This window comes from Helicoverpa zea, chromosome 4 (genome assembly GCF_022581195.2).
Source record: "Helicoverpa zea isolate HzStark_Cry1AcR chromosome 4, ilHelZeax1.1, whole genome shotgun sequence".
NCBI classification, from domain to species: domain Eukaryota; kingdom Metazoa; phylum Arthropoda; class Insecta; order Lepidoptera; family Noctuidae; genus Helicoverpa; species Helicoverpa zea.
Window position 1 is genome coordinate 7,440,542 of NC_061455.1, and position 25,901 is coordinate 7,466,442.

At 34.6% G+C, this 25,901-nt stretch overlaps 3 protein-coding genes across 3 annotated transcripts in view; all 3 read right to left on the minus strand.

Moving 5' to 3' along the window:
• Positions 1 to 12,046, minus strand: part of LOC124629785 — a 54,583-nt gene extending 42,537 nt beyond the window's left edge. The window contains exon 1 of the mRNA XM_047163345.1: positions 11,801 to 12,046. The gene's annotated coding sequence lies outside the window, so the exon portion shown is untranslated. The remainder of the gene's footprint in view (positions 1 to 11,800) is intronic.
• On the minus strand, positions 1,019 to 2,544 carry LOC124629679 (putative nuclease HARBI1). The gene is made up of 4 exons (XM_047163192.1): positions 2,028 to 2,544; positions 1,596 to 1,928; positions 1,374 to 1,518; positions 1,019 to 1,290 (listed from the first exon to the last, which is right to left on the minus strand). The coding sequence occupies exons 1-4, from the start codon at positions 2,259 to 2,261 to the stop codon at positions 1,019 to 1,021; spliced, it is 984 nt and encodes a 327-aa protein (XP_047019148.1). The 5' UTR covers positions 2,262 to 2,544.
• A 10,659-nt stretch (positions 12,047 to 22,705) lies between the features above and the next one.
• LOC124630073 (putative uncharacterized protein DDB_G0282133) lies at positions 22,706 to 24,595 on the minus strand. The gene is made up of 4 exons (XM_047163794.1): positions 24,420 to 24,595; positions 23,204 to 24,192; positions 22,971 to 23,101; positions 22,706 to 22,883 (listed from the first exon to the last, which is right to left on the minus strand). Exons 1-4 carry the CDS (start codon positions 24,504 to 24,506, stop codon positions 22,819 to 22,821), a joined length of 1,272 nt encoding a protein of 423 aa, XP_047019750.1. The 5' UTR covers positions 24,507 to 24,595; the 3' UTR covers positions 22,706 to 22,818.
• Between the last annotated feature and the right edge of the window lie 1,306 nt (positions 24,596 to 25,901).

Below are 25,901 nucleotides of genomic sequence, written 5' to 3' on the forward strand. Positions count from 1 at the left end.
TTTATTTGATTCGTGAATAGTTAAAGTATTATTACGGACTACATTTGTTGAAATATTTAAACAATACAACAAATGGTAAATAAAAAATAGTTTGTCCCAGAACCACCATTCATCGCCATGTCCTAAACATATTTAAGAATATTCCTTTTTCTAACGGTTTGCGTCCCTTCCGCTGTGCGCTAAATGTTGCATATTAGTGGACATCAAGTGTTCGACGTGGAATGACGTGTGCACGTGCCTGCGTTTTCGCGCCATAAATGCAAGTATGCAATTTTTTTATCACTGGACATTTTTTCTATCATCGCCGTGGATAGGTCTTACTTCTGTTTGAATAAGTTTGTCCTCTTAATTGATCATTCGGTACAATGCCATCTATCTTATGTTTATTTGTGACGTGTTAATTACTGTGAATTATTAACAGATTTTTAGTTTTTTGATGTTTTTGCCTTGATATTCATTGCCGTGCTCTCATTTCCGTGGTTTCCGTGGTCAAAATTTGCTATGGAAATGAAAAAAAATACACAGCAATGAAAAAATTTTCATTGCCATGCCTTGTAAAACAATTTCGTTTCATTGCCGTGGCCGCATGTTTCATTACCGTGACTTATGTTTTCATCGCCACGGCATCATTAAGAAAAAAAAACAATTTGTACTATATAGTCAACTACAAAAAGATATTTCCACGTTCACCTCACTAAATGATAAACTTACACACACCACTTCAGGTTCAGGTTCACTTAGGTTGTTTTACTAGAGGAGTATTTAAGAAAAGAAAGAGAAAGATATGTCAAAACGATGGCTGCAGGAATAGTTTTCATTGCCATGGACGCATGTTTCATTGCCGTGCATGCATGTTTCACCGCCGTGGCATGAAAATTTTAGTCTTGTATATCTCGTTAGTTTTTTAAGCTATCTACTAGATATTAAGGAAGAATACATATCTTATCAAAAACTTTAGTAAACACTATTTTTTCTTGTTCTAAAGTTGAAGTATAAAAAATCCACGGAAATGAAGATTTTATTGGACCTGTTGAAATTCACCCTTATATGTTATCCGCATATTGTGGAGCACTGCACATGCGTTAATTATTAGGCCAGCCATATAGGGTTCGTACATTAACTGGCGTTGGTGTGATAGACATCTAAACACAGATTTTAGCACACCGAAGCATCTTTCTATGATGTTCCTAGCTGAGCAGTGTGCTTCGGTATATTTATATTCCGGTGTGCCAGGCTGTTGATGTTTTATGGGAGTCATTAACCACGGTTCCAGAGGATATCCATCATCACCTAAAAGATTAAAAATACAAAGTAATTTCAGAAGTCGAATGGGCAACCTCTTCGAGGCAGATTTATAATGTTCATTTATTTACCAAGCAGCCAAGCACGGCGGTCCCCATTTTCAAAATGTCGCTTCATTGTTGAGCGCACCGGTGAATTTGCCCATATGTGAGCATCATGTCTCGCTCCTGGCCATCGAGCATTAATATTTAAAATAATAAGATCAGGGTCACACACCTGTAATATATTAAATATGTAAGTACATATTTTTCAAACAATATTTTTAGATATTATAGAACTGAAGGTCAACTTACAGCTTGCACATTTAATGAATGGCCCTCATGGTGACCACTCACATAAGACTCCTCATTGGTCTTAGGAGCTAAAATTTTTATATGGGTGCAATCAATGGCTCCAATTACCCCTGGGAATGGCTGTGGGGCATTTCTAAATTTCTGTTTTGCCGCATGGCGTTCTCCTTGAGTCATTGGAAATTTAATATATTTTCTTAAAAGTTTTTCATTTATTGCCGAAGTTACAGCCCGGATGACTCGGCTAACAGATTTTTGGCTCATGCTACAACCCCACTGCAAGCCAACAGGTTGTTGGTAGCACCCACATGCGTAAAATCGGAGTGCCGTCAGTATCTAATAAGAAGAAAATTTAAAAAAAGTTCAACCTTAGTTATAAGAAAAAATATATTATAGAAATATTATTTATGCACGGTAGGTCGCAAAGACACTTACTTGGGACTCCACAGAAAGTCCGTAAGGCCGTCGTCTTTGGAGAGATGGACGCAGTTCACTTAGTAGCCTGTGAAACATTTCCTTTGAAATTCTATACATTTGAAGAAATTGGCCATCCTCCAAATCCAAGGGATTTTCATCGTTTCGCTTGTTTCGTGCTATTTGTCGACCCATAAGCACATCGCGTCTGTGCTCGAGCACAACTAAGTCCCATGCTAAATATTCAGAAGCCATTATTTATTAAATTACTATTTATTTAATATTTTCTGACGTAAAATAAACAAATATAGGAACGATATCGATAGTAGCTATCACTTAGCGGGCTGTCAAAAACTGTCGCAAGGAAATTCTATGACATAACGATAAATCGTTATCTTACCGAAAATATTCGGTAACTTTGCGATGACACTCGATAGTTTTGGCAGTAGAGACTACCAAAAATCGTTACGATCGGATCGTTAGGACTTATCGACCGAATTTTGTCGTTAAGCGATCGCTATCTTTGTCGAGACTGCAGGCCCTGATCCCTATATTAAAAATAGTAATTAATTTAAAATTCAATTTGGAATTTAAAACTATACGTTACCATAGGATAAATGAAATATCTATAACTCGATAACCGTAAAATATCCTTTATTGAGATACTCGAAAACTCTTAATAATTTACTGAAAGGTTTCCAGCTCAGTGCTTATCTAGGTATTCGCACTGAAGCAGCTCTTCAGGGAAATGGCTTCAAGTTAATGGCGGTGACTTGTAAACACGCTGGAATACTACTATCTTCAATGAAGGGTTTTAAAGAGTAGGTACTTCATTAAATAGCGTTTCTTTTAAACCTTTCTCTATTTAAAAGGTTTTTCTTCCATGTATTTGATTTTACGCGGTAAGAGAATGTCCTTTGTTACAATTTGTATTTATATATGTACTATGACTAAAAGTCACTATTTTATATACTTTTGTAATTGTTATACAAAATACCAACAAAATAAACATTTGTGTTCGAGAACGATCTCACCCGCGGCCCGCAGTAACGTAGACAATTTCACCGTTATCGAAACACCATTTCTTAATTAATTTACGTAAAAGGTAACTTTTAATTACTGCTTAGATTTCGTGGAGCTTTACTCCAAAATAACAAATTAAAAAATAAATTACGTTAAATTAAAAATGGTTAGAGTACGTAGCGCTCATATTCTCAAGAGGTGGACACAAGAGATGGGATCCTTTCAGCCTCCTCAAAACGTTAATTTTCTTAAGATCCATTAATTCTCGAGATGATGACAATATTAAAATTATGGGAAGTACGTAATAAGATTACAGAGACGTTCAAAACTGAAGTGACTTCGTAATTAAGTAGAGATATCAATTATTTGTTAGATCGATAGCGGCAAGACTAAAACTAGATTAAGGTATGACGTAAGTAGTAGCTTAGCAGGCACACGTGCAGACCTTCGGTTAATCGTCTTCAGAAACCGAAACCATGTTAAAATTCAACCTTTACCAAATATACCTGAAAAGAACAAAGTTTTACCTTTCGTAAACCTATATGTGGTAAGATATAATGTTTCCAAAAATAAAAACATTATTAAGTTCTTACGCAGTTGTAATAAAATGGCAGAAGTCATTTAAATAACAATTATTATATTCATTTTCAGTAACTCAAACGTATTATGTATATTTTTTTTGCATCAAACACGTCAGGTGAGTTAATGATGAAAACATGAATAAATGTTGAAACTACGAGGACATTTAATTACATCCTTTTTAACCCGCTGTTAACCTCTATTAAACAGGAATATCATGTATTGGTTGGTGCAATAATGGTTACATATTTTAACGTAGCAACGAATGTCAAAAAGTCTTATTAATTAATGGCAAGTGAGATCATTCGTATATTCATTTATAGAAGTTAAAATAAAAAAAGATGTAGCGACGCACATTGAGATCACAGAGACACAAGCTAAGAAGCCTAAAAAAGGCAAACCTGCTTTCTTAGAAACAACAAACACGTCAAAGAGTAACTATTTTTTTCTTAGTTGTTGGCATGGACAGAGACCTACACACATTAGTCGTATATAACGGTAGAAACGGCCATAACTCACAGAAGAGATCTAAAAGCAAAGAAAAGGCCCGATTGTGATCGGTCATCTATTCTTATATAGGAAGGCTACCTATTCAAGCTGAGTGGCCGAAGCTTACCATGTGATCGAACGATCTACCCAACTACAATTGCGGTACACGCCTTAGATAACTACGCTTTCAATGGCCAATAGTTTCGTTTGGGATAAATGTTTGAACAGAAAATACACTTTAGCGTACAGCATTTTTTGTTAACGTTTCTCACTGTGAGCAAAGCTCCTACTTCTATCGAGCTGTGATCGATCAATCGATGAGCAGACATCAATTATACCGTCTGTTAAGGCTATTAGGGCTTAATATTATGATAACGTTGATATAATGCCATACAATGACGTGCTGTGGCCATCATTGTTCTGGGGCAGACACGAGGTGAAGCGAAACTATGTGCATGGCAAGTCTGTTTATAAACCATGTAGGACAATGTTTGATCTACATGTTTCACTATATAAATATAAACTGAGAGCTTTTTATATTTTGAATTAAAATATCTTATTGATAATGGTTGGCCAGTACAGGGAGAATTTTGTTTTAACTAAACAAAGCCAAGGTTACCTATAGAATATAATGAGATATAGTAATAGGATATAGTACCTTATCCTGAATTTAATGCTATTTACGCTCTGTATTTACGACTAGCCGTTTTCCCGCGGTTTCACCCGCGTCCCGTGGTAACTACTGCCCGTACCGGGATAAAATATAGCCTATGTTACTCGTGGATAATGTAGCTTTCGAATGGTGAAAGAATTTTTTAAAACGGTCCAGTAGTTTTTGAGCCTATTCATTACAACCAAACAAACAAAGTTTTCCTCTTTATAAGTATAGATGCATAAAACACGTACGAGAATCAAGTCGTTAAATAAAAACGAATAAACCAACATGAGTCTATTACACTAAATTAGTCTTTTATATTTCAAAACATTCTACGAGTAGTATGTTCAAGGAATTTATCATTCTGTGATGTACTCTCAGGAATTTCAATATGAAAGCGGTTAAAAATAAAGATTTTTCTTTGAGAAAATCCCATCAATCGTCTTAACTAATATACCTCTGTGTTTATTTAATAATCCTTTAGAAAAATACACCTACATACTTAACATAATTTAGATACCTATGTTTTATTATAGCTGTAATGTAATAACAGATAAAAGTGTTTAATTCGTTTTCAGATTTACTAACTCCGTATCAAAAGAGATTTTCACAAAAACTGAAATTTTTCATCGAATAAAATTCTTGTACTGTACGTACGAAATACAGTATGAAATTCATTTAACATACAGAATACCAGTTAAACTTTATCAACTGAATATACTTCTCTGATAAAAGCGACAATTTAAAACGATTTCGTTTTCCTAAGAATTTACGGGACAACATTTTATTTCTCCAAAATAAATACTCCTTTCATTCGTGCTGAAACCAGCGACTTCATAATTTTGCAGTCATTCAGTCAGTGCTTACAACACCCACGCTGAAGCCCGGTGTGGGTAGCAAAAGTGATGGAATTTAATACGAGAAAACCTTCTCACAGTCATTTTTTGAACATTAATGATGACAAAATGTTTAATGAGACAAAAAACCTTTTTTCCTTTGACAATTTTCGCAAGGGAAGTAATCACATTGAAACCAAATTAATTCACACTGTCTGCTGAAAGTATGTACACACGTTCACAGTTCACAACTAACTTGTGCTGTGTAAATGTGTGTACCGTGTACTGCAAATCAACATGCCTCGAGTTAAGTGTTTTACTGCAAAAACATTTATTAAACATGAACTACCTATATTGTTATTATTTTAACATTTTTTTACGTACTTGTTTAAACAGTTGATACACACTTTTGTAACATGTTAAACCGCGAATAGAATTTATCCTAATTCTTTAATTGGATTTCGATATATTCTTAGATGTGGACTGATTTTCGAATATTCGAAATGGAATCAAAATTGGATAGACCACCAAATTGAACGCAGACGCGTAGGTACATGGTACAAGATCCGAAAAGCTGTATCTCATTGTGATTTTATAAGAGGCATCTGTTCTTTTTCCCAAGCATCTGATATAAATGAAACCCTTTAGCGACTGCTTTTAAACGCAAAGGAAAAGGACACAAAATATATTTTGCTTTTTGCATGAAATACGTGTCTCATCTGTCAGTTTTTTGTCTGCAACAATTCGCTGACATTTATAAAACGACATGTTTCATACAGAAATAAACGACAACCCTACTACTATTTACCCTTTTTTATGAAGTAATACAATTATATTTGCTAATTTGTTTAATACTTAATTTTGATAAAGGGTTTTCCAAATAAAACCAAGGCACAATAAACAAAGACCCAACTGAAACTGTTAGCGTTTTTGTAAAAACAAACAGCAATCCAATTTTTAAATGGCGCTTCTCTAAACGTCTAAACAAACGCAACTGGATATAGTTTTCCAATGTTTGTTAATTATTAAGCTCTGTCGACCACCATTCCAATTGTTTTTTTAACAAAAGTTGCATCGGGAGTTGGGAGTACATAAATGTATGTGCTTAGGTAGTTGTCACGCGTGTCGAGTCCGCGGCGCCGATAATCCCCTTAGTGGGTAACGAACTGGCCAAGTGCCGGACAGATAACTAGCTATTCCACTTTAGGTTATCTTCGAACTGCTTACATTTAAATCCTCTATTGTTTTAAATAAGGGCTTAATAAAAGTAGGTACCTTTTTCGGTATCAGAATAATTTGAGCTCATTTTTATTTTAATTGTTAAGCCTCATGTAATGTTTTACAAAGACATAGTTATTGTATACATATACCTACTTAAGTGTCGTCTTTACTTCGTCTTACTTGGCATTTTGCTTACGACCAAACTTCTTTTAAGCAAAATACATTTTAGAAAAATATAAAGATTTAAACAAGTTTAAAAATTAAATTATATATGAAAAGCTTAAAAATAAAATTTCAAACGCTGTTGCACTTCAAGAGGTTCATTTTATATCACGCAGAGCAACGACGAAAATATGAAAGAAAAATTTTATGAGTCCATAAAAACTGTCAGACAATTTTTAATGGCAGTAATATTTTTTAGCATTTTAAAGACGAGTTGCAGACAACTGTGATATAAGCTATTTAATAATTCAACTTTACACGACTGTAAACAAGCATCATTACGTTTAATGACGTGATAATTATCGCGTTAAAAGTAAAAACCCTCAGTTTACTTTTAACTCTACTGACACCTTAGTTAGCTCAGTTTGTTTATACATAAAAACAAATAAAAAAATATATAATCACTTCGGAAAAACACAATTATACACACGATATACAATGGCCATACATAAAGATTAAAGACGAATCAACGTCCGCTGGCAATAATTCTGGAACAACCCATCGTATTTAATGGAGGTGACCAAATCGACTTATTTATTTCAATACGCGACGAAACTTAAATCGTAAACAAAAGCGTAAATCCGATTAAACGTACAACGGCGTTTTAAAAGGCTATTTTGGTCCATGATCCCGAGAGACTTCGGTGTTGAAACGAAAACTATCCAAAACGTAGGTAGCCATATCGGTTTTCCTGTGTGGATTGTACGAACGTGCAAGATCAACGATTGTACTTTTCGAAGGAAACTTACTGGAACATCGAAATGCAAGCCAATTGCTTTAGTAAGAACTACCGAATGCAGGATTTCTACAAAGACGCGTTTTCATTAGATTATCACAATTATTGACAGAGCTACTACGAGACTAGGGTGTTAAGTATCAGCAACGTCTTATTAGCTGTTTCATAATTCATACTTATTTATTTAGCTCAACAAATCGCTAAAATAGATACCTAACCACCAGCAATGAATTAGTCTAAATATTAAAAAAGTAAACGTATTTATGAAATGTACAGTTCAAAAAAAAGGACCGGTAATCAAACCTTTTACCTCTCCAAAGTAATCAAGTAATCCGTTTCCTAACTTCCAAATTCAGCTATTAAAATTCCCGAATAAAAGTGAAAATCAAACATCAACCTCGAAATTAGTAGAATCCAAAGAATTCAAAACGTCCAGCAATAAGGCCGGAGTTTCACATAGTCAAACACTCGAACAGCGACGAGCGGCTAGTTACCAAAACTTTATCTCGTCCCGATTGCCGGTTTGTAAATATTAATTCAGGCAATTTGCTAAATTTGTCCCGCGTTAATTAAATAGTAGTCGCGTCGTAATCCAATAAATAAATCGTGCCGATAAATACCGACCTATATAATTGTAGGGACGCGACTCGTCGCACGTAAGTAACGATCGACTATTGTGTCTGTGACGGCAATAATTCACGAATGACGAATTCGTTGTAATACCTACCATTGTGTTACTGTCGCGCACAAGATGTATTAATCGGATTTTATTTCTTTTGTTAACTACCACGAGTTCTATCATTTCGGTTTCAGTTAATATTTTTATAGCAGGTCAGCGAACCGCGCGTGGGTGGTTTTCCTGCCAATGCGAACAAACATGTATATAGTGTCTTTCCCTGATAAGACACTTTATAGATAATGCGAATATTTGTGGAGAAGGAATTACTGTGTTTATGTAGATGTGGGTTTTCCTTTACAAAATAGTTTAATCCTCTAAGATGTCACCCACAGCCATAAAATCAAATATAGTAGAGGCGTAATCTCTCTCAGTAATAAATGTTGAAGCCCTAGGATACTAAATTAAAATTATGCTAACAATGTACTAATAAATTAGTTCAGAATTGTGCTAAAGCGATCCATAACGAGCCATAACTGCACACACAAACCTCATACGCACGTTCGAGTATTAGTAACAATCCAATTAAATTCCATATAATTTGATCGCACGAAATTATAATTTTGTGGGTTATCATGCGAGCACATTGTATTATATTTTATTTAATTTAAGGTTAGCCATAAACTGTGGGTATATATGACTTGAATGCCAGTAAAGATGCATAGTATGCAAAGCCACAGAACTTCTTCGGGGCCATAAAATGCCCAGTTTTACGGTCCCAGTGAACCCAAGCGTTCAAAGATATTGAGGAGAAGAAACTTGCCTGTAATTGAAGTCGTTTTAAGACGGTCATTTTATACATTTCCTGTTCCAAAAACTGGGGTCGAGATATTTTGTTTAACATTTAAAATAGACGCTCGGTTTGATAAGACTTCGTTACCATTTTAAATTTAACGAGCATTGATAAATAATAGAACGAATTTTCCTTTAACACAAAAGCTACATGCATAAAACTATCAGCGTCTATTGTGATGATTGCTTTTTTCAAGATCAGCACTTATAGATGAAGTAAGAAAAGATAAGGCAACTGCGTGTTTTGCCTCTTGACAGGAAATGATATGAATAAAAATGATCAATTTTTGAAATATGTACTAAATTTAACTTATTGTTTTCTGGGGTTACCAAATTTCAAATGAACGGCCAATTTTTTTAAAAAAAGTATCTGAGTGTTAAACGCTCTATAAACTAAAACATTTGCTAAATCCAATGTTAACGTAGGTACAATTTAATGTTTTACGCCCTCATTGAGCCAGTTATGAACAATAGTATCCACTCGGTCTGGCTTATTTATTATTCATAAATTGTATTTTGGACTTGTCAAATTGTAGGTATATGTGGAATGCGTGACTATGCTATTGATCCGTATCTTTTGTTTCAATAAGCATACAGCTTCATTACAAATTGCATTGCAATTGTTTCCTAACGTGAAATTGCATTGGCAAGTAATAATAAAACGATCAGTGTACCAATACTTATCAATAAATTCACAGATATTTATACTATGACTTGTAGAAAAACTTTCCTTGTTTGTTATAATAATATTGAAACAAATTCAGAATTCACTTATAAACATACATCTCAAAGAGACAGGAATTAATGTTATTTTAAATCATCGCGTCGCTTGGTCCCGCAGCAGTGTTGTTCGGCTTTATAAACGATTGCGCCCTCGAATCCAAGTAATCAGAATTCAGACGACTAAAATAATACTTTAGCAGACACAAAGACAAACTTTAATCCTGGACGTTCTCATAATATTGTTATTAATTAACCCAAGTCAGTCTGATTAAATTCAAACGGAGGAAATAGCCGGAATGTTATAAGGGTAATTTGGTTAACTGACACTAATTGCCACAGAAGATCGGAAATCGGAATTATTTCGTGACTATCCATTGTAAATGAAGACTAGAATATTAAGATGTTGAATAAAATAATCGCGACGCTTCGTAATAATACCATATGGTACCTAACAAAGTTGATAATCAAACATGTATCGAATGTATATCGATCGATACATGTAAATTGTATCGTTCTGAATTATATAAATGGATATTAATTTTAATTAAAACAAAAACTAACATAGAAATACAGAATAAATTCGGGTTTATTAAATAAATAATTGTTTCCTAGAACGACCTCCAATTTTCCTTTCAAAATCCTGAATAGAATATAGGACTTAGACTTATACAATGGAAGGAAAAACTAAATAAAAAAAAAACAAAAACGTATGCCATCATTTCAATCAAAGTAAGTAATGATAATACAGGTTACAATACCCAGACCCACAGACTTGTTTCCTTGTAATATAACTTAATTGATAATCGCGTTTACTTCTCTCACTTTACTTTTCACCTTTATTATCTTTTCTATAGGGAAAATACAAAGGAAGTTCTCATCTTCCCATTCAACAAATTTTCCTCAACTCTGATTACTTAAATGTCAGTCAAATATACACTCATTAAATAAACACGTGAACTCTAAGTAATATTAGGTATCAGTACGGGTCACTGAACCTAATAAAAAGTACCTCAAACCCTCGACCTTTCATTAAAAATCCTATTGTACTATTCTTTCATGTACATAATATAAATAAAGGTAAGAGATGTTAAATAGATACCTGCAAGTATAATTAAGTATCCGTCCCTAATAAAAATAGGCTACCCTTCTTTTTACGTCCTCGGAGGCAAAGCAAACTTGATTTCTCAAGGGTTTTTGGAGAGATATTTTATTATATAACAAATATAATAATCTCCGTAAAACTGACCTTAAATACAGCCCGTGCTATATATGTATATTATACATATGTATATACAGGCTGTATATACATATATATATCAAAGATCATATTGTATTTTACATGCAAAGTAAATCATAGTACCTATGATAGTTTGGGAAACCTGAATTCAAAACTAGAGGAAAAGCTTTACGAGTACCGGCAGGAGATTATACAAACAACGTTGTATTTCGAATCCAAACGGTATCAGCCAGGGAATTAAATGTACGTAAATATATTACCTACGGTTTCTAAAATATTAATGCAATCGGTTCCAATTAAATTCCGTTTTAATGTTTAATGGAATCAAAATTATACCTTTATACGTACGAGTTTAACTAATTATCTAAATCAACTTAATCAAAATTTTACAAAACGATATTTTAATTTAGGTTTTACCAGCTTTCCAGAATTGTTTCAATTAAATTGGGACGTGCTTAACAATCTATCCCACTTTGAGATAAGTTGCTTGCTTTCAAAAATCTTCTTCGTACCATTTAAACTCTCAGAAAACAATGAAAAATTATTCAAGCTGACCTATAAAGCAATAACATTATTACAATATAATCCTGAAACCTTATTCTCACCTTATTAAATGCCATACTTTTAGTAGGCCGCCTTAGCATCATTCCCGACGTACTTAAGTCAATTTTGTTCACAATCCAATTGCACTTGTAAAACAACTTTCAACACTATCCACAAGGGCTCGAAACAGCTATTAATTACTTCTAAGTTTTCAAACAAGTTATAACACGCTTCTCTTATTTTTTATTAACAACAATAATTGTTTATTTAACGATGTTAACTAAATTTATTTGCGGTGGACACACGACAGCCTTCGGTCGCTGTGTTCGAAGACTGAATTCCCGCCCGCCCAAAAGGCCCGAGGCGGTACGAACTTTCCCGAGCGCTCCCGACTCGAACCCGATTCATGAAAGCCACTCGATGAAGTGGTAAGTTTTTACGACTACCCGTTGGCGAGCGCGGTCGGGACCAATATAAAAGGATGGTTTGACACCTGTTTCTGATTATCTTCCTGTATTCGTATTCTTTTCTATTCGCATTCTATTACGCATTAATATCATCTGACTTCAGAACAGCTACATCGACTAGCGTTTGAAATTCAAAACTTTACTTGTGTAGGTATAACAATGACTACGATTTCATTTTGTTTAATAGAAACATTGAAAGTACTCTTGAAGTATCTACATTTAATTAAGACATTAAAATATCTGTGTTCCTACAGAAACTGCTATTGAAACACTTTATTTACTTTTAGTACCCAAAAAACGGACCATATCCAAATTCACTTCAAAAGTCAATTAATCAAAAAGTTAAGTACCAGTCTAATTACATATTTAATACCAAAACCGAATTAACCGCTGAAAACTGTATAAAGAACCGCCTTTATGAGTCAGATATTCAACCAGCATCTAATATTCGTCAGATTTACAGGTAGCCGTGAGCAAAAGGTAATATTGCATTGAGAAGTGCAATAAAATCGGGATCAACTGTTATGACTCCTCTTGCACGATGTAACAATGGCATTAAAATGGCCCACGTTTTATATGGAGCTGGAATTTTCGCGAGCTACTACTGTATAGAGTAGGCGGGTTTTACCAATTTAAAACATCTTTTTTGTTTTCATTTTTTTTTTTGTGGTTCATTCGAAATCATTAACTGCCTATATATTTGTATCATATCCGTTCCTTTATAAATACTATGATGATGATGATAACGTAACACTTTCTAAGATAATTGCCTTTTTCAGTTTGAAGTTGAGGATTGGCTTATCACATAATCAAAATACCTATTCTAGAAATATACACATGCTGACTAGGCAAATCAGTTATAATAGTAATTGTGTGATTGACATTGATTTAACCTCGGTACGACCAGCCTTTATTCTATGTAAAAAACGAAATTTATATTAGGATAGTTTAATGGAGCTGGAGCGAATCTGAAGATCGTGGTAAGAGGTTGCCAGGCCTCGTATCGATGCCTCAAGACATCAATATCGAGAATACACATAAAAGAAACAGCTTACTTCGACATTAACCGATACTGTTTACTCGTATCTGCTATATAAATCTGAAACTAGTATTTACCCCGAGTTACTCCGAAACTTTCGCAAAAACCAAATACAAGCCTAAGTATTGACACGATTGAGGAACTGAACTGTATAACTAGGATGAACAAGCCAACAATATTCCACAATTTTTTTCTTTAAGGATAAAAGAATACGCATTTAACGCAATTCCTCGTAATTTTTCAACGTAAGCTTTTTCACCGCAAATTATCATCCCACGTAAAGTTCAAATTTCTTTTAAGACAATTTCTTCCAAACTTTTGCAGTCGTTCAATCAACGTCTTCTAGATAACTAACTTTTTGTACTTTGTTAGGCAATCATCTTTTAGTCAATCCATCAGACCGACTAGAAATCTATTATCGCATTCCATAAATAATTACATACGTACAACGCAAGATTAATTGTTATTATGTGGATCAATAAAACTGAAAGTTTGATGGGCAAACAAATAATGAGTATTGTTTCAGAGTGTAGCTCGGGTTAGTTTCGAGTAATTTAGCAAATTTGGAAATACGTGATTCGCCCCTTTGATACGATAGACCTCAAATCTCTTTGCAGAAAGTTTAGAAACCGGGCTTAAATCTTTTGCGGGGATTCAAAGTTAGTTAAATATCAGATATTTCAGGAGCCGCCGACGGTGAAACCACATTGAATTTAACTTATTCGTTACAGTATAAAATTAAAAGATCAATGGTAAATTCTACTCCTTCGTACCGAGTGAGCTGCACCAAACAGGCCTCAGTATCAGAGTTTTATTTCAAATCTGCCTGACGGCCTCCAACGTGGAATTTTAACATTTTCCCTGCTTCTGCATAGGTGACGAGGATGCTAAGTTCACGTGCCCTTCCAGGCACGGGGGTATAACACTACCAACTTTGAGACTCCGGGCTGCTTTGTGAAAGTTTCTAAAACCTACAAAGCGATTTTGGCCTGACCTAGAAATCAAACTTCGAACCCCGTGTATAGCACTCGCTCTGGTGACTACTAGAATAACGGGGCAGTAAATTGATTTTATGATACACAACATTATTTAGTTGATTATGTAGTTACATTTTTCAAAATTGCTTTATTTTTGAGATAGGGACAAATAAACGTAAATAGGTGTAGGCTCGGGGGAGATTTATTTTTCTCTTGGTTGAATATAAATTATGTATACAAAAACATGGAAATTCATATACCTACCTATTTTGTATCATGATTCCCAGAAATGGAATGGTACCACCTATATTATTTTTGGAATTACTGCGAACGGAAAATGAATCTTTAAGCGTTACGTATTCGCCTTCACAAATAAAGGCGTACCAATTCAAATAAAATTAGTAGGTTTATAAAGTCATCATCTAGCCATATGGTAAAAAAAACAATAAAAGATTATTAATAAAATGCTGCAGTACATTGTAGACAGATACCTTTTTTTTATAATAAAATGACACTAAAGAACATCATGATCTGCCAAAAAATTTCTCAACTCCGATCGGCCTAACCGTTCAACCGTATTCAACTGAGTTTTACAAAGACCAGTGTTTTACAAGGAGCGACTGCCTATCTGACCTCCTCAACACAGTTACCTGGGCAACCTAATACCCTTCGGTAAGACCGATTGTCAAATTTTCTGGCCTCTGATTACCCGTAACAACTGCCAAAGATGCCGAAAACATTCTCGATAAATATGTATGTGTCGCTTAATACTTAAATGTTAAAAGAGTATACTTTGTAGGGATTTACCTACTAAATTACTGGATATAAATCGATCACAAGTATTTGTATGCTATCGAACATAGTTGTTATGTAATTTATAGCCACGGTGAATAATAATTTATACCATACTTACAAACATAATTTTACTTCAATTTTATTTTTTCTTCCAAAACAAAAGAACGTAATACTAGTGCCGACTTACAAAGTGTATAAATTATTAATGAATACCTAATTATGCTTTTCACCATTAAAATAATTAGTTCTACCATACCTTCTTGTTTAATAAAAATACGTTGTTATTATAAATACCATATAATGTCGCTTCTTGTAAAGCACTGGTACTCAGCTGAATCCGGTTAGACTGGAAGCCGACCCCAACATGATTGGGAAAAAGGCTCGGAGGATGATGATTATAAATACATATAAAAAAGGTGTGAAAATACTTTCAATTCAATAGGCTGCTTATTACGTATTTCTTTACTATGGTATTTTAGCAATGACATGTTATTATATCGTACCCACAGTAACATTCGTTAATAACAACAACACATAAAGATGGCACGAATCGTTACCAACTCCACAATCAGACTGACTACATCGTAAGCGATTTGTGTTTGAGCGAACGTAAATTTTCGATTTCCTTGAATTTCTCACAAGAAACTCCATTTTCAAGCAACGAGTGCTGCTGACTGAGTATCAATTTATATTTCGAGACTATTCTATACATTTCCGCTGCGTTCCCGGATTACTATTCACGTGTTAAGAGGGCTGAGGTTTTTACCATGTTATTTGCGGTGGCTAGATGCGCGGATTAACCCGAACAATGTTTGGCTTTTTATGTTTTAATCCGACTAAAAATATCACATGTGACCAGCACAGAATTTGTTGCAGACGACCTTTTACGAGTGACAAATTGGCATGTAGCTTTAAAACTGCAACGCTGAAGTATTTTATAAAATATTTTAAAACTAATAAGTATGTAATGCAGCTTCCAAGCACACATAAAATACAAGCATTATTTCAAATGAATTATCTATACTAATATTATAAAGAGGAAAACTTTGTTTGTTTGTTTGTTTGGTTGTAATGAATAAGCTCAAAAAGTACTGGACCGTTTTTAAAAATTCTTTCTCCACTTGAAAGCTACATTATCCACGAGTAACATAGGCTATATTTTATCCCGGTACGGGTAGTTGTTACCACGGGACGCGGGTAAAACCGCGGGAAAACGGCTAGTGAAATATATAAATCTACTTACTTATCATTTTTTACGTAGGCAGGCCGACTATAAACTAAAATATTGAATTATTTGTGTACCTAGACGGATTGCCCATCGCCTATATCTCACGAACTATCTTTGGATACCACACCACAGTCAGTAATATTCAAGTTTATCAGTTCTGACCAAAAGTGAGGTCTATAAAACCCTTTGATGTATCCCTTTCAAATATCCAATGTAGACAACAATAAAAAAATGTGTCAAACATTTTCAGAATTTTAATAATTCTACGCCTACAAAGTAGTCACCCGGTCTCAAAGAGTCGTCGGTGCTTGATAACAACAATAATTTTATTACTAAAATACAAAATTTAATATTAATTAATGGGCACTTGTACAGTATTACTTTCTAATTTGTTCTTATAATTATAAAAATATATTTTCCTCAAGCGTATCCAAGGCAGCCCCTTAACATTTTTCCGCAAGTAAGTAGGAGTATAGCTAGCTGCTACGTTATTGTAGCCATGACAGCGGCCGTCTGCTGAAGTAATGGGTTGGTCCGGTTCGTTAGCCCGCGCCTGTCCCCCTACTCTGATTTAGCCAACACCGGCCAGCCGAATGTCTAACCCCATTCTCCCTCCGATAAAATAAAAAAAATAAACTCGTTAATTGGAACATTATGGTTCGGAATACACCGACCGCTAAAATTTCGTCCATTTGTGGTCAAATTAAATCATATTACATCATACGTTTCAATGTAAAATGATTATCCTTCATGTTTCCGTTTTATGAATATTGACTACGGACTGGTAGCGAATACAGTTTTATCCGTAGTAAATATAAGCAGTTAAACTTTCTGTTCAAATAAAATACTTTATCGAAACAGGAAATATACGAAATGCGAATTCAGATGCGAATCGGAAAATACAAATCGTGTAATCGGCTACACTATCGTAGACGTTTGTAGCGCACGTAGCGCAGCGTCTATTAGCGTAGTTGCTACGGCGTAGAATGTAGCTGTTGCGAACTCCCGATCTATAGGACAAAGCGACATTCTCTAAACGGCTTTATATTGACTTTATAGTTACAGTATACAAATTATTAAATGTCTTTAGGTATTATATCCGTAAATAACAGTTATTTATTTTATTTAATAAATAAAACAAACATTAAAAACGCATACCTTTCTACTCAATCCACCGCGAAGTTTGCATCAGGCAAAGATATCCTTTAAAATTTTAGACCAATGTTTCATAAAGACTGTTAAAAATATCCAACACTATCATAACAGCACAATATAAATTATATGAACGACAACATACTATAGTACCCCATCCACAGCTATGGCGGGTATCATCATCTAGCGTAAGCCCGTGCTCATGACCCAATGTATTATGCACTTTTATATGAATATCTGAAGAAGCTGCTATCATAAAAAATGCACTGCATCTCAGATTAATATTCCTACACCCGTAATTTGAACTTCAAAACAAAGAATAAAAATATCAACGAAACAAATCCAACACAAATTAAAATGAAAACGTAAAGAGAATAGCTCGTTGTATAATATCTTAAATGAAGACACTTTCCCCCTAGGAAATCGGCAACGCTGCAGCGCGAGCGCCCAGTTAAAAATACACCGTATGACTACAATTTTAGTAGGAAAGAAGACAAGTCGAAAATTTGCTATCGTTAAAATTCCCTTTACGGCGACCGGGGGAATTTGAAAGGGAGGAATTTTAAAGCCCGGATTTACTACGGAAAATTATATCTAAGTCTGTTGGAATCCGTCCACACGCGCGATGCCGTTTTAATTGTGTTTACCGAGACTTAGTTAGCAAACATTGAGCTACTTAATTCAGGGATATAGGGGAAAGGAAGTCTTTTATTGCTTCGCGCTAACAAATTGACAATGTACGTATTAGAGAATGGATATTAGCAGCTTCGGGTGTGACATTTTTATTGTATTCTGAGAAAAGTTTCGGTAGAAAAGACTACAGTAACAACAGCTGTACTTTTGGTGCTTGCCAATTTGGTGCTATTATTTTATGCCCATTCAAAAAAATATATTTATCCTTAGAGGTCTACAATAGCTCTGAATTAATTTCATATTTTTAGTAACCTCTAAGTAAAGTATACCAATTAAAAAACATTAAGTAGAAAGTCTATTAATATACAATTTTCCTAGCACTAAGTTATATTTAGACCTCATTATTTTCGGTCATCGTCCTTTTTGGTTACTTGGAATTTAATTTACGATGAAGATGACAAAACTGAGAATCATATTAAACTGGTCGGAGTTAAAATTAAAATTTTCGTTCGTGGTCACTACTGTTTGATAGATGTATTCGACAATCCCTTTATACAAAGACCGCTATTAAAACGGACAATTGCTTTAATCGAGATTATCTATGTGATCTCCGACTAATAATGGGCATATGCGGAACGATGGCCCAGGGGGCTACTGCTACGTTACAGATTAGTAACACCCTCGGGACTCGGATCCGAAGATATTTATACCCTATGACAAACTGAGAACTATTTGCATACATTACGTATGTGCAGAATAATGTTGTAGAAGTTCCGAACAAAAGGTTTTCTTATGTCACGTATGCTGTCCTGCAAATTTGTTAATTTTTTTTGTTCCTTATTGTTTGTTTTTTGAAGTCTCTTGTAATATTATGTTCCTAAAGCCAGCTGCTATCTGCAACTATCAGGATTAAAAAAAAAGGTTTCTTAAACATATATATTAAAAGTTGAGTAAATAACAAACATACAGTATCACATATTAAATTTTTAACCATACTTAAGAAAATATCATATCAGCTACGATATGATCAGCCAAAGTCACATTTTAGCCTCACAAGAAAAATAGTTGAGTTAAAGTAATAACGACAACTTACATTAAGTGAAACATGTATACACGTAAATCATATTGTATATGACTTAAGTAAAACATCAAGGCGAAGATGCCACGATTAATAATTCAAACGCGCTGGAGTAAACCGTACGCATCCTCTTTAAATCCTGTATGGCGGCAACCACGGTATTAGGCCTCAATACTACCACTTCAATCTCCATAATATAGTCCGAAAACACCGCAATTCAAGTGGCGAACTAATGCGAGGACATTATAAATAAGTAGAAATAAATATTTATAATAAACTGTTCTACTTATCTGTTGTTGTTGCATTTCTTGCCTCGTAACACCTAAAATAACATTTGAAGTTTGCGGCGTTAGTTCACCTCTCGCCACATTAATTGAGCCATGCCGAGTATAGCGTATTGTAAATCATATTCCAAGCACGAATCTCTTGCAGCAGTCAGAGTGCACCATATATCCCGTAATCTAATAAACGGCCTGCCCCATACTCGCCGCATGACAATATAAACGCACTCTGACGACGAGATTCACTCAAGGGTGCTTTTACACAATTTCCTTGGCATACCCTTTTCGCTCGGCACTCCACCTTTTTGCCCCCTTAACACCTCTCTTCACCTTTTTATAATCAAAGGGAACCAAGTGTCTCCATTTATTGAACTCGTCTTTACATAAGTTGTGTTAGTATTTTATTGTCACGCTACCGTTAGATATTTCATGATGATAAAGTCGGAATTAATATAGCAATTGTTTCAACTTATCAAAACTCATTTCTTCTTAAAAAAAAATTAGAGTACCTCCTATTCATTCATATGAAGCTTAGATATATCCTGTCGATAATATCAGTTAAACAGAAGGCTGTTCTTGATTTTCAATATATTACTTATTATAATTAATACATAGCAACGAGTTCTAATTTCTATTCAGCATCATATAATATAAGTTAACCCATAAAATGATGACACACATCATACCCACTCATCGCGTGACTCAAATTGATGCGACACACAAAAATATGAAAACAAAATGGGGTTCCGGAAAATAATTTGAATCAAATAGTTAACATATTAGTATCTGTTATCGGTCACGAAGTTAGCTCGTTACGAGATCGTGACGTCATTGAAGTAAACGAGTCACATGTAACCGATAAGCTTAACGACAGTTCCGATTTACTACAAGTGAGCAGAGGTTCGACAATGTTTGGGATCGTGCCTCTGACTGACGGTTGCGTATGCAAGATTTGTAGCTGACTTATTTTACTTTTACACAGAAATCATTCATTTATCGATAATATGTATTTACTCTCTACGCAGCAAATAGAAACTTCTTTATTCTTAGAGTAATCTTAGATGCGTAAACACCAAACCATAGATATTTTTTATCTGTTACGTCTCCGTTCACTACCTACGTACTCCCGTCCATTCGTGTTTTTTTTCTAAAATGTTCAGTATATAGGTAAGTATTGTATTGTAGATGGATAGCATACCAGACAACACACGTATAGTACCGTTCATTTCCAGAAATGGCCGTAGAAACTCACAGAAGCAGACGGATTTCATTACGGTAAAACCGATAACTCCGTTTTGCAATCATAGATTCGTGATATGAATGACGTTCGTATAAATTCAACCCAATCCATTCCATAGGGGTACCTACTGTTTCAATAGATATATGACCGTCTTTTATAACGTACCTATTCTTATGAAAGTCTAGACATTTTGTTGAAATTAATGTGGATTTAAGTAACGTTATTATTCAAGTGTTTTTTTTTTTGTCACGTGGAGCATAGTCCTATTAGAATTATTACCAGTTACCTACTCAATAAATTCTTTTCTTAATAAATATCTAACTTATAATGGTTTTATAACACCAAGAATCAGCAATGAAAAATGCCATGCGTAGGGACCGAGCGTGTAATCACGTAACTTTCTCAAACTTTCGGTATGGCGTCCCTTACCCCATATTATTCGGCATCTGTGTATAATATTTGTATACGTACGACATACATAAAACATGTTCCGGACATATTGACAATGTTAACAACTGTTGCCGTTGCAAATTCAAAACGCAGTGTGAGTATCCGCAAACACTACCGTCCCCCTAAAAGTTATATATCGAAATAGTATTTATTTACATTGAGTCAATAGCGGGGCGACCACCCTCGTCAATTACTCTCAGTTCTTGGGATATACAGTAATATTAACAAAAACTTTGGAATAATTCAAATTCCACCCCAGTGGGCTTGACCGTGGCTTTGACTGTCCAGAAAACAAAGCCTAAGTAGTTTATTAGTATTCCAGTCGATTCTTAAACATTTTCAAGTAAGTAAATTGTGTATAGTTCGGCCATTCAGAGAATGCGTTCCTGACACGTCGCGATTGAACGATACTAACAGCGATTTACTTGCGTTGCAGTTACGATAAAAATATTTTTGCTGGTTGTTTACCGTTTTAACAATTGAGGAGCATTAAAACAACATTATTATATCAATAATCAATGAATGTAGTTACGTCGTCAGTTCAATCGCGACGTGTCAGGAACGCATTCTCTGAATGGCCGAACTATAATATCTATAATGTAATGTATGTATGTATGTATAAGTGTGTAATATAAATAATGTGACAAATTTCTTATATCACCATTAATATAGAAGTAGATTTTATAGTATAAGATTTGCTTATTCCGAATTAAAACAAGAGGCTCCCCTGCTATTCTAAAGATGTAACTATTGACGTAAACAGTGTAGGGTTAAGGGTAGTGTCAGGTACTGTTATTTCAGGTTCACCTGTAGCCAACGTTTCGGAGAACATTCTAATCTAGTTACCCTTGACGCGTCAGGCCATGAATAGACATCATCACGCATCAACACCCGTTCGAGCCTGAATGAAGGAGCATATTAAACAATCAGTTTCAGTTACCACAGGAACGTCTATGACAAAATCAGGACGTCTAAAGTCATATCGATCGAGCGTTTAGAATGTAGCCTTATCTTACGGTTTTGTTACGGGAAAGACGTCGCTAAAAGTGTATCCAAACTAATATTATAAATGCGAAAGTAACTCTGTCTGTCTGTCTGTCTGTCTGTCTGTCTGTCTTTTCTTCACGCCTAAACTACTGAACCGATTTGTGTGAAATTTGGTACAGACATAGTTTGAAACTTGAGAAAGGACATAGGATAGTTTTTATTACAAAAAAAAATAAAATAATAAAATTATTCCGGACATATAGCGCCATCTATTGGTCAAATCAAAAATCTGCTGGTAGTCACTATTCCACGCAAACGAAGTTGCGGGCAAAAGCTAGTTCTGTGATATATTTAATGGAATCCATACTGAACCTCGACTGTTTTAAAGTGCAGTTTAGAAAGGCTTATATGACACTGTTAACGCCATATTCTTATTTCATAAAAAGATAAATAAAATATTTTAAACACACATAGGTAGTTAAGATCGCCAGCATACCTAATTTGTCTCTCTCATTGAGCTTTGACTTAAAATTTCCATGAAGTATTACAAAATATAATGTTAGTAACGCTGTTTCCAGGAAAACCTCGCTAAAGTAAAAATGGAACAAGTGGAAAAACTATTTATTACGTGACCGAGATCTGAATACAGCTCTAAAAAACTTTGATGCTCCAGTTTTTTTTAATATTTCCATAGTTGAACTTAATATCATAACATCGTCGGATGTCATTATTTTTGTGTTTTTATTTACGTTATTATTGCTCCAGGGTGTTGCTCAAACCATCGCTAGGACAGCGGCCCCTCTGATACAGGGATACAGCTGAAATATAAAATAACAAACAATTATCTCATGTAAACTGATGTTTTGCTAATATTTTAAGTTGTGTAATTCAATGAGTACACTCACCCACACCACACTTTTTTGCACAATCAAACCTTCCAGGATTCATATACGTGACGTTATCACTCCCACAGATAGGATCATACTCTGATGTGGACGGGCAGTCTTGAACACATTGTTTCTGAGTTGCAGCTGTACTGGAATCACAAGTATTCAAATAAGGCCTCAAATACTTATTAAAATGTATGATAATGAGTAAAACCATAATTAATATAAAATTAATGGTCATATCAATTTACCTATTATCAAGCACAGCTTGCCCCGGCGATGTGGTAGGTGGTACTATCACCGGTTTTCCCAAAATGGCGGCTGTGTCATTATTGCTTGGGTTATTTCCTTGACCGTTGGATATTTGTGGTCGGGTTTGAGGTGTATTGTTCTCATTTCCTGGAAACCCAGAACCTCCTGAATTGGGATACTGAGCCATTCCTGGATTGGCGTTCGTTCCTCCTATGCTATTCGAAGGGAACTGTGTGTTACTATTAAAATTCGGATTCCCGTTCCCTGCTGCAATAGGATACTGCATTGTTCCAGGATTTGGCTTAAAACCCCCCGGATTGCTCGTTGGATATTGTACGTTGGGATTTACATTATTATTTGTCGGAAAAGACTGGAAATTGTTGTTAGGTCTGAAGTTTTGATTTGCTGATGGGTAATATTGGTTAGGTTGATACCCGTAGGCACCGTTTGGTAACTGTTCATTGGTATTAGGTAAATTACCTAAGTCGTCTGGCCTAAAATTGTTGTTCGTTTGACCTGGTCTATAATTTTGACTGTTGGGGTTGCCTTGGAAATTTCCTTGAGAAGGATATTGATTGTCTTGCGGATATTGGTACGAATTTCCAGACCCTGGTCGATTAAAGTTTCCTTCAGGGTTTGAAGACATTCCTCCATTTTGATAAGGTCTTCTTATGTCGTCCGGATACATCATTAATCCTTCGTCTGGTCTGTTTGTGTAAGATGGCCGTTGATAATTTGGGTATCGGTCACTACTGTCTCCTTGATATGGAAAACTGTTTTGATTTGGATATCCTTCTTGTGTTGGTCTGTTCTGATTAGGATACTGCTGATAATTTGACCCAGGATTCATATCACCCTGGTACGGATAGTCTGGTTGATTTTGATAACCCTGTTGACCTGGGTAACCTTGATTCGGTCTATTTTGATAATTTCCTTGATTTGGATTATAACCAAAACCAGACTGTTGAGGCCGCTGCCTATTGTTATTCTGCAAGAAAAAATAAAGTATAGGGCAAATCTAATGATTCCTATTAAAAAATATTTCAATGACTAGAACCTTTTTCAAAGAAACGCTATAACCATAAAAGAAATGAAATTCTAATTTATGACTACTGAAAATGAAATTAATTTAACTTAAGAGTAATCTTAGCAAATCTGCGAACAAAAACTAGAGCCAAAGTAATTCATTAAATACTTTTAATAAATAAACTTTACCTGATTTCCGAAAGGGAAAAAGGAATTCGTTGGATAATTACTTGTCGGATTTCCGAATCTTCCCGAGCCAAAGTTAGGGAATCCCATGCCGCCGAGATCGGAAAACCTCGGCTGTAGCGAAGTTGGAGAGTTCCCTTGATTATTACTTGTATTGGGAACTTGCTGTGCCCCAAGTAGTTTGATTTCCACAAATACTAAAAGAAATAAATACGTCAATATTGATCTCCATCAAATTAGTAAAGAAGACAAAAAAAACAGCACATGAGTTTCTTTCTTCTTCTATGGAGCCGATCCATTGTAATGTTCATATTATCTTTAAGCACATTAAAGTTATAAAAGACAGAACTCACATAACACTACATAACATAGTATATTTTTCATTTTATCAATCATGTTTATCACTTTCTATATTTCAGCTATCGTAGAAGGGTAGGTATATTAAGACTATTCGTTTGTCTCTTTTCACTTGGCTCCCAAAGAATTGACTGACTACCAATTACACAGTAACTGTGTTAACGGTTAACTGATACAATAGTTAATTTGTCAGTCAACTTGTTTTTTAATGGGCATCGAAATCAGTGTCCAATCATTACATTACGATACGTAAAATCCGCACATTAGGTAAGTACCAAAATATTTCGTGGGTAAGTAATTACCGCCATATATGCCTACCTAATAGGTTATCTGTGCGAGTTCGTTTCTTTCATCGAAGGAGAAAGTATTCAATAAAGTAAGTACATAGCACGTTGATAGAGATAGGTTTTAGTGGTCATTATTGATAGTTAGGTATTGAGTTTTTATATGAGTAGCTACATAACACCAATATTTAGCTAGTATTTTGACGAAATTCTCGGTTTTTGATTACCTAATGTCCTAATTAGATAAGGTACCTACCTACTTCCTACTAACATGGTTTTAGATCGATGGCTGTTCAACAAAAGTATTTAATCAAAAATATAATTATAAGTTTATTTCATTAACTTACCAAGGCTCTATCTAGATTTCCAACAAAATTTAACAATTAAGTACCTACCTTCTGCTTCTAAGTATCACTCTAACTTAATAAAATGTAGGAACATTATAAAGAGCAATTTATCAAGAACGTTTAAAGACACCTATTTATTTTCAAAATAGTTAACTGTCTTATATTATGTGCCATAACTTTTGTGGATCTCCGGTTTTTATTAGGGTTGTTTTATACCTTAATTTTATTAGATATCAATAACACATGATAGGTACCTACCTATCCTATCCAGGTTTCCTGATCAGAAACAATTTATTTGCTCCGTGCAACACGCAACAGTCAATTAGTCAGCCACTGTTATTCAAATTAGGCTGAAATCAGCCTAGTTTGTACAGGTTTTCTTCTTTAGGTATATACTTTTTTACAATAAACTATAGCTATGAAATAAATATTGTATACGTATCTAAACTATATTCATATGTTATTAAAGTAAACAACAACATTCGTAAATATAAATC

Coding starts and splice junctions, on each gene's coding strand:
- LOC124629679 (XM_047163192.1), bottom strand. CDS start 2,261: ATGGCTTCTGAATATTTAGCATGGGACTTAGTTGTGCTCGAGCACAGA. Junction 1,929..2,027: donor GACTTTCTGTGGAGTCCCAA/GTAAGTGTCTTT, acceptor TCTTCTTATTAG/ATACTGACGGCACTCCGATT. Junction 1,291..1,373: donor CCGCCGTGCTTGGCTGCTTG/GTAAATAAATGA, acceptor TTAATCTTTTAG/GTGATGATGGATATCCTCTG.
- LOC124630073 (XM_047163794.1), bottom strand. CDS start 24,506: ATGGGATTCCCTAACTTTGGCTCGGGAAGATTCGGAAATCCGACAAGT. Junction 24,193..24,419: donor TTTTCCCTTTCGGAAATCAG/GTAAAGTTTATT, acceptor TTTTTCTTGCAG/AATAACAATAGGCAGCGGCC. Junction 23,102..23,203: donor CAAGCTGTGCTTGATAATAG/GTAAATTGATAT, acceptor TTGTGATTCCAG/TACAGCTGCAACTCAGAAAC.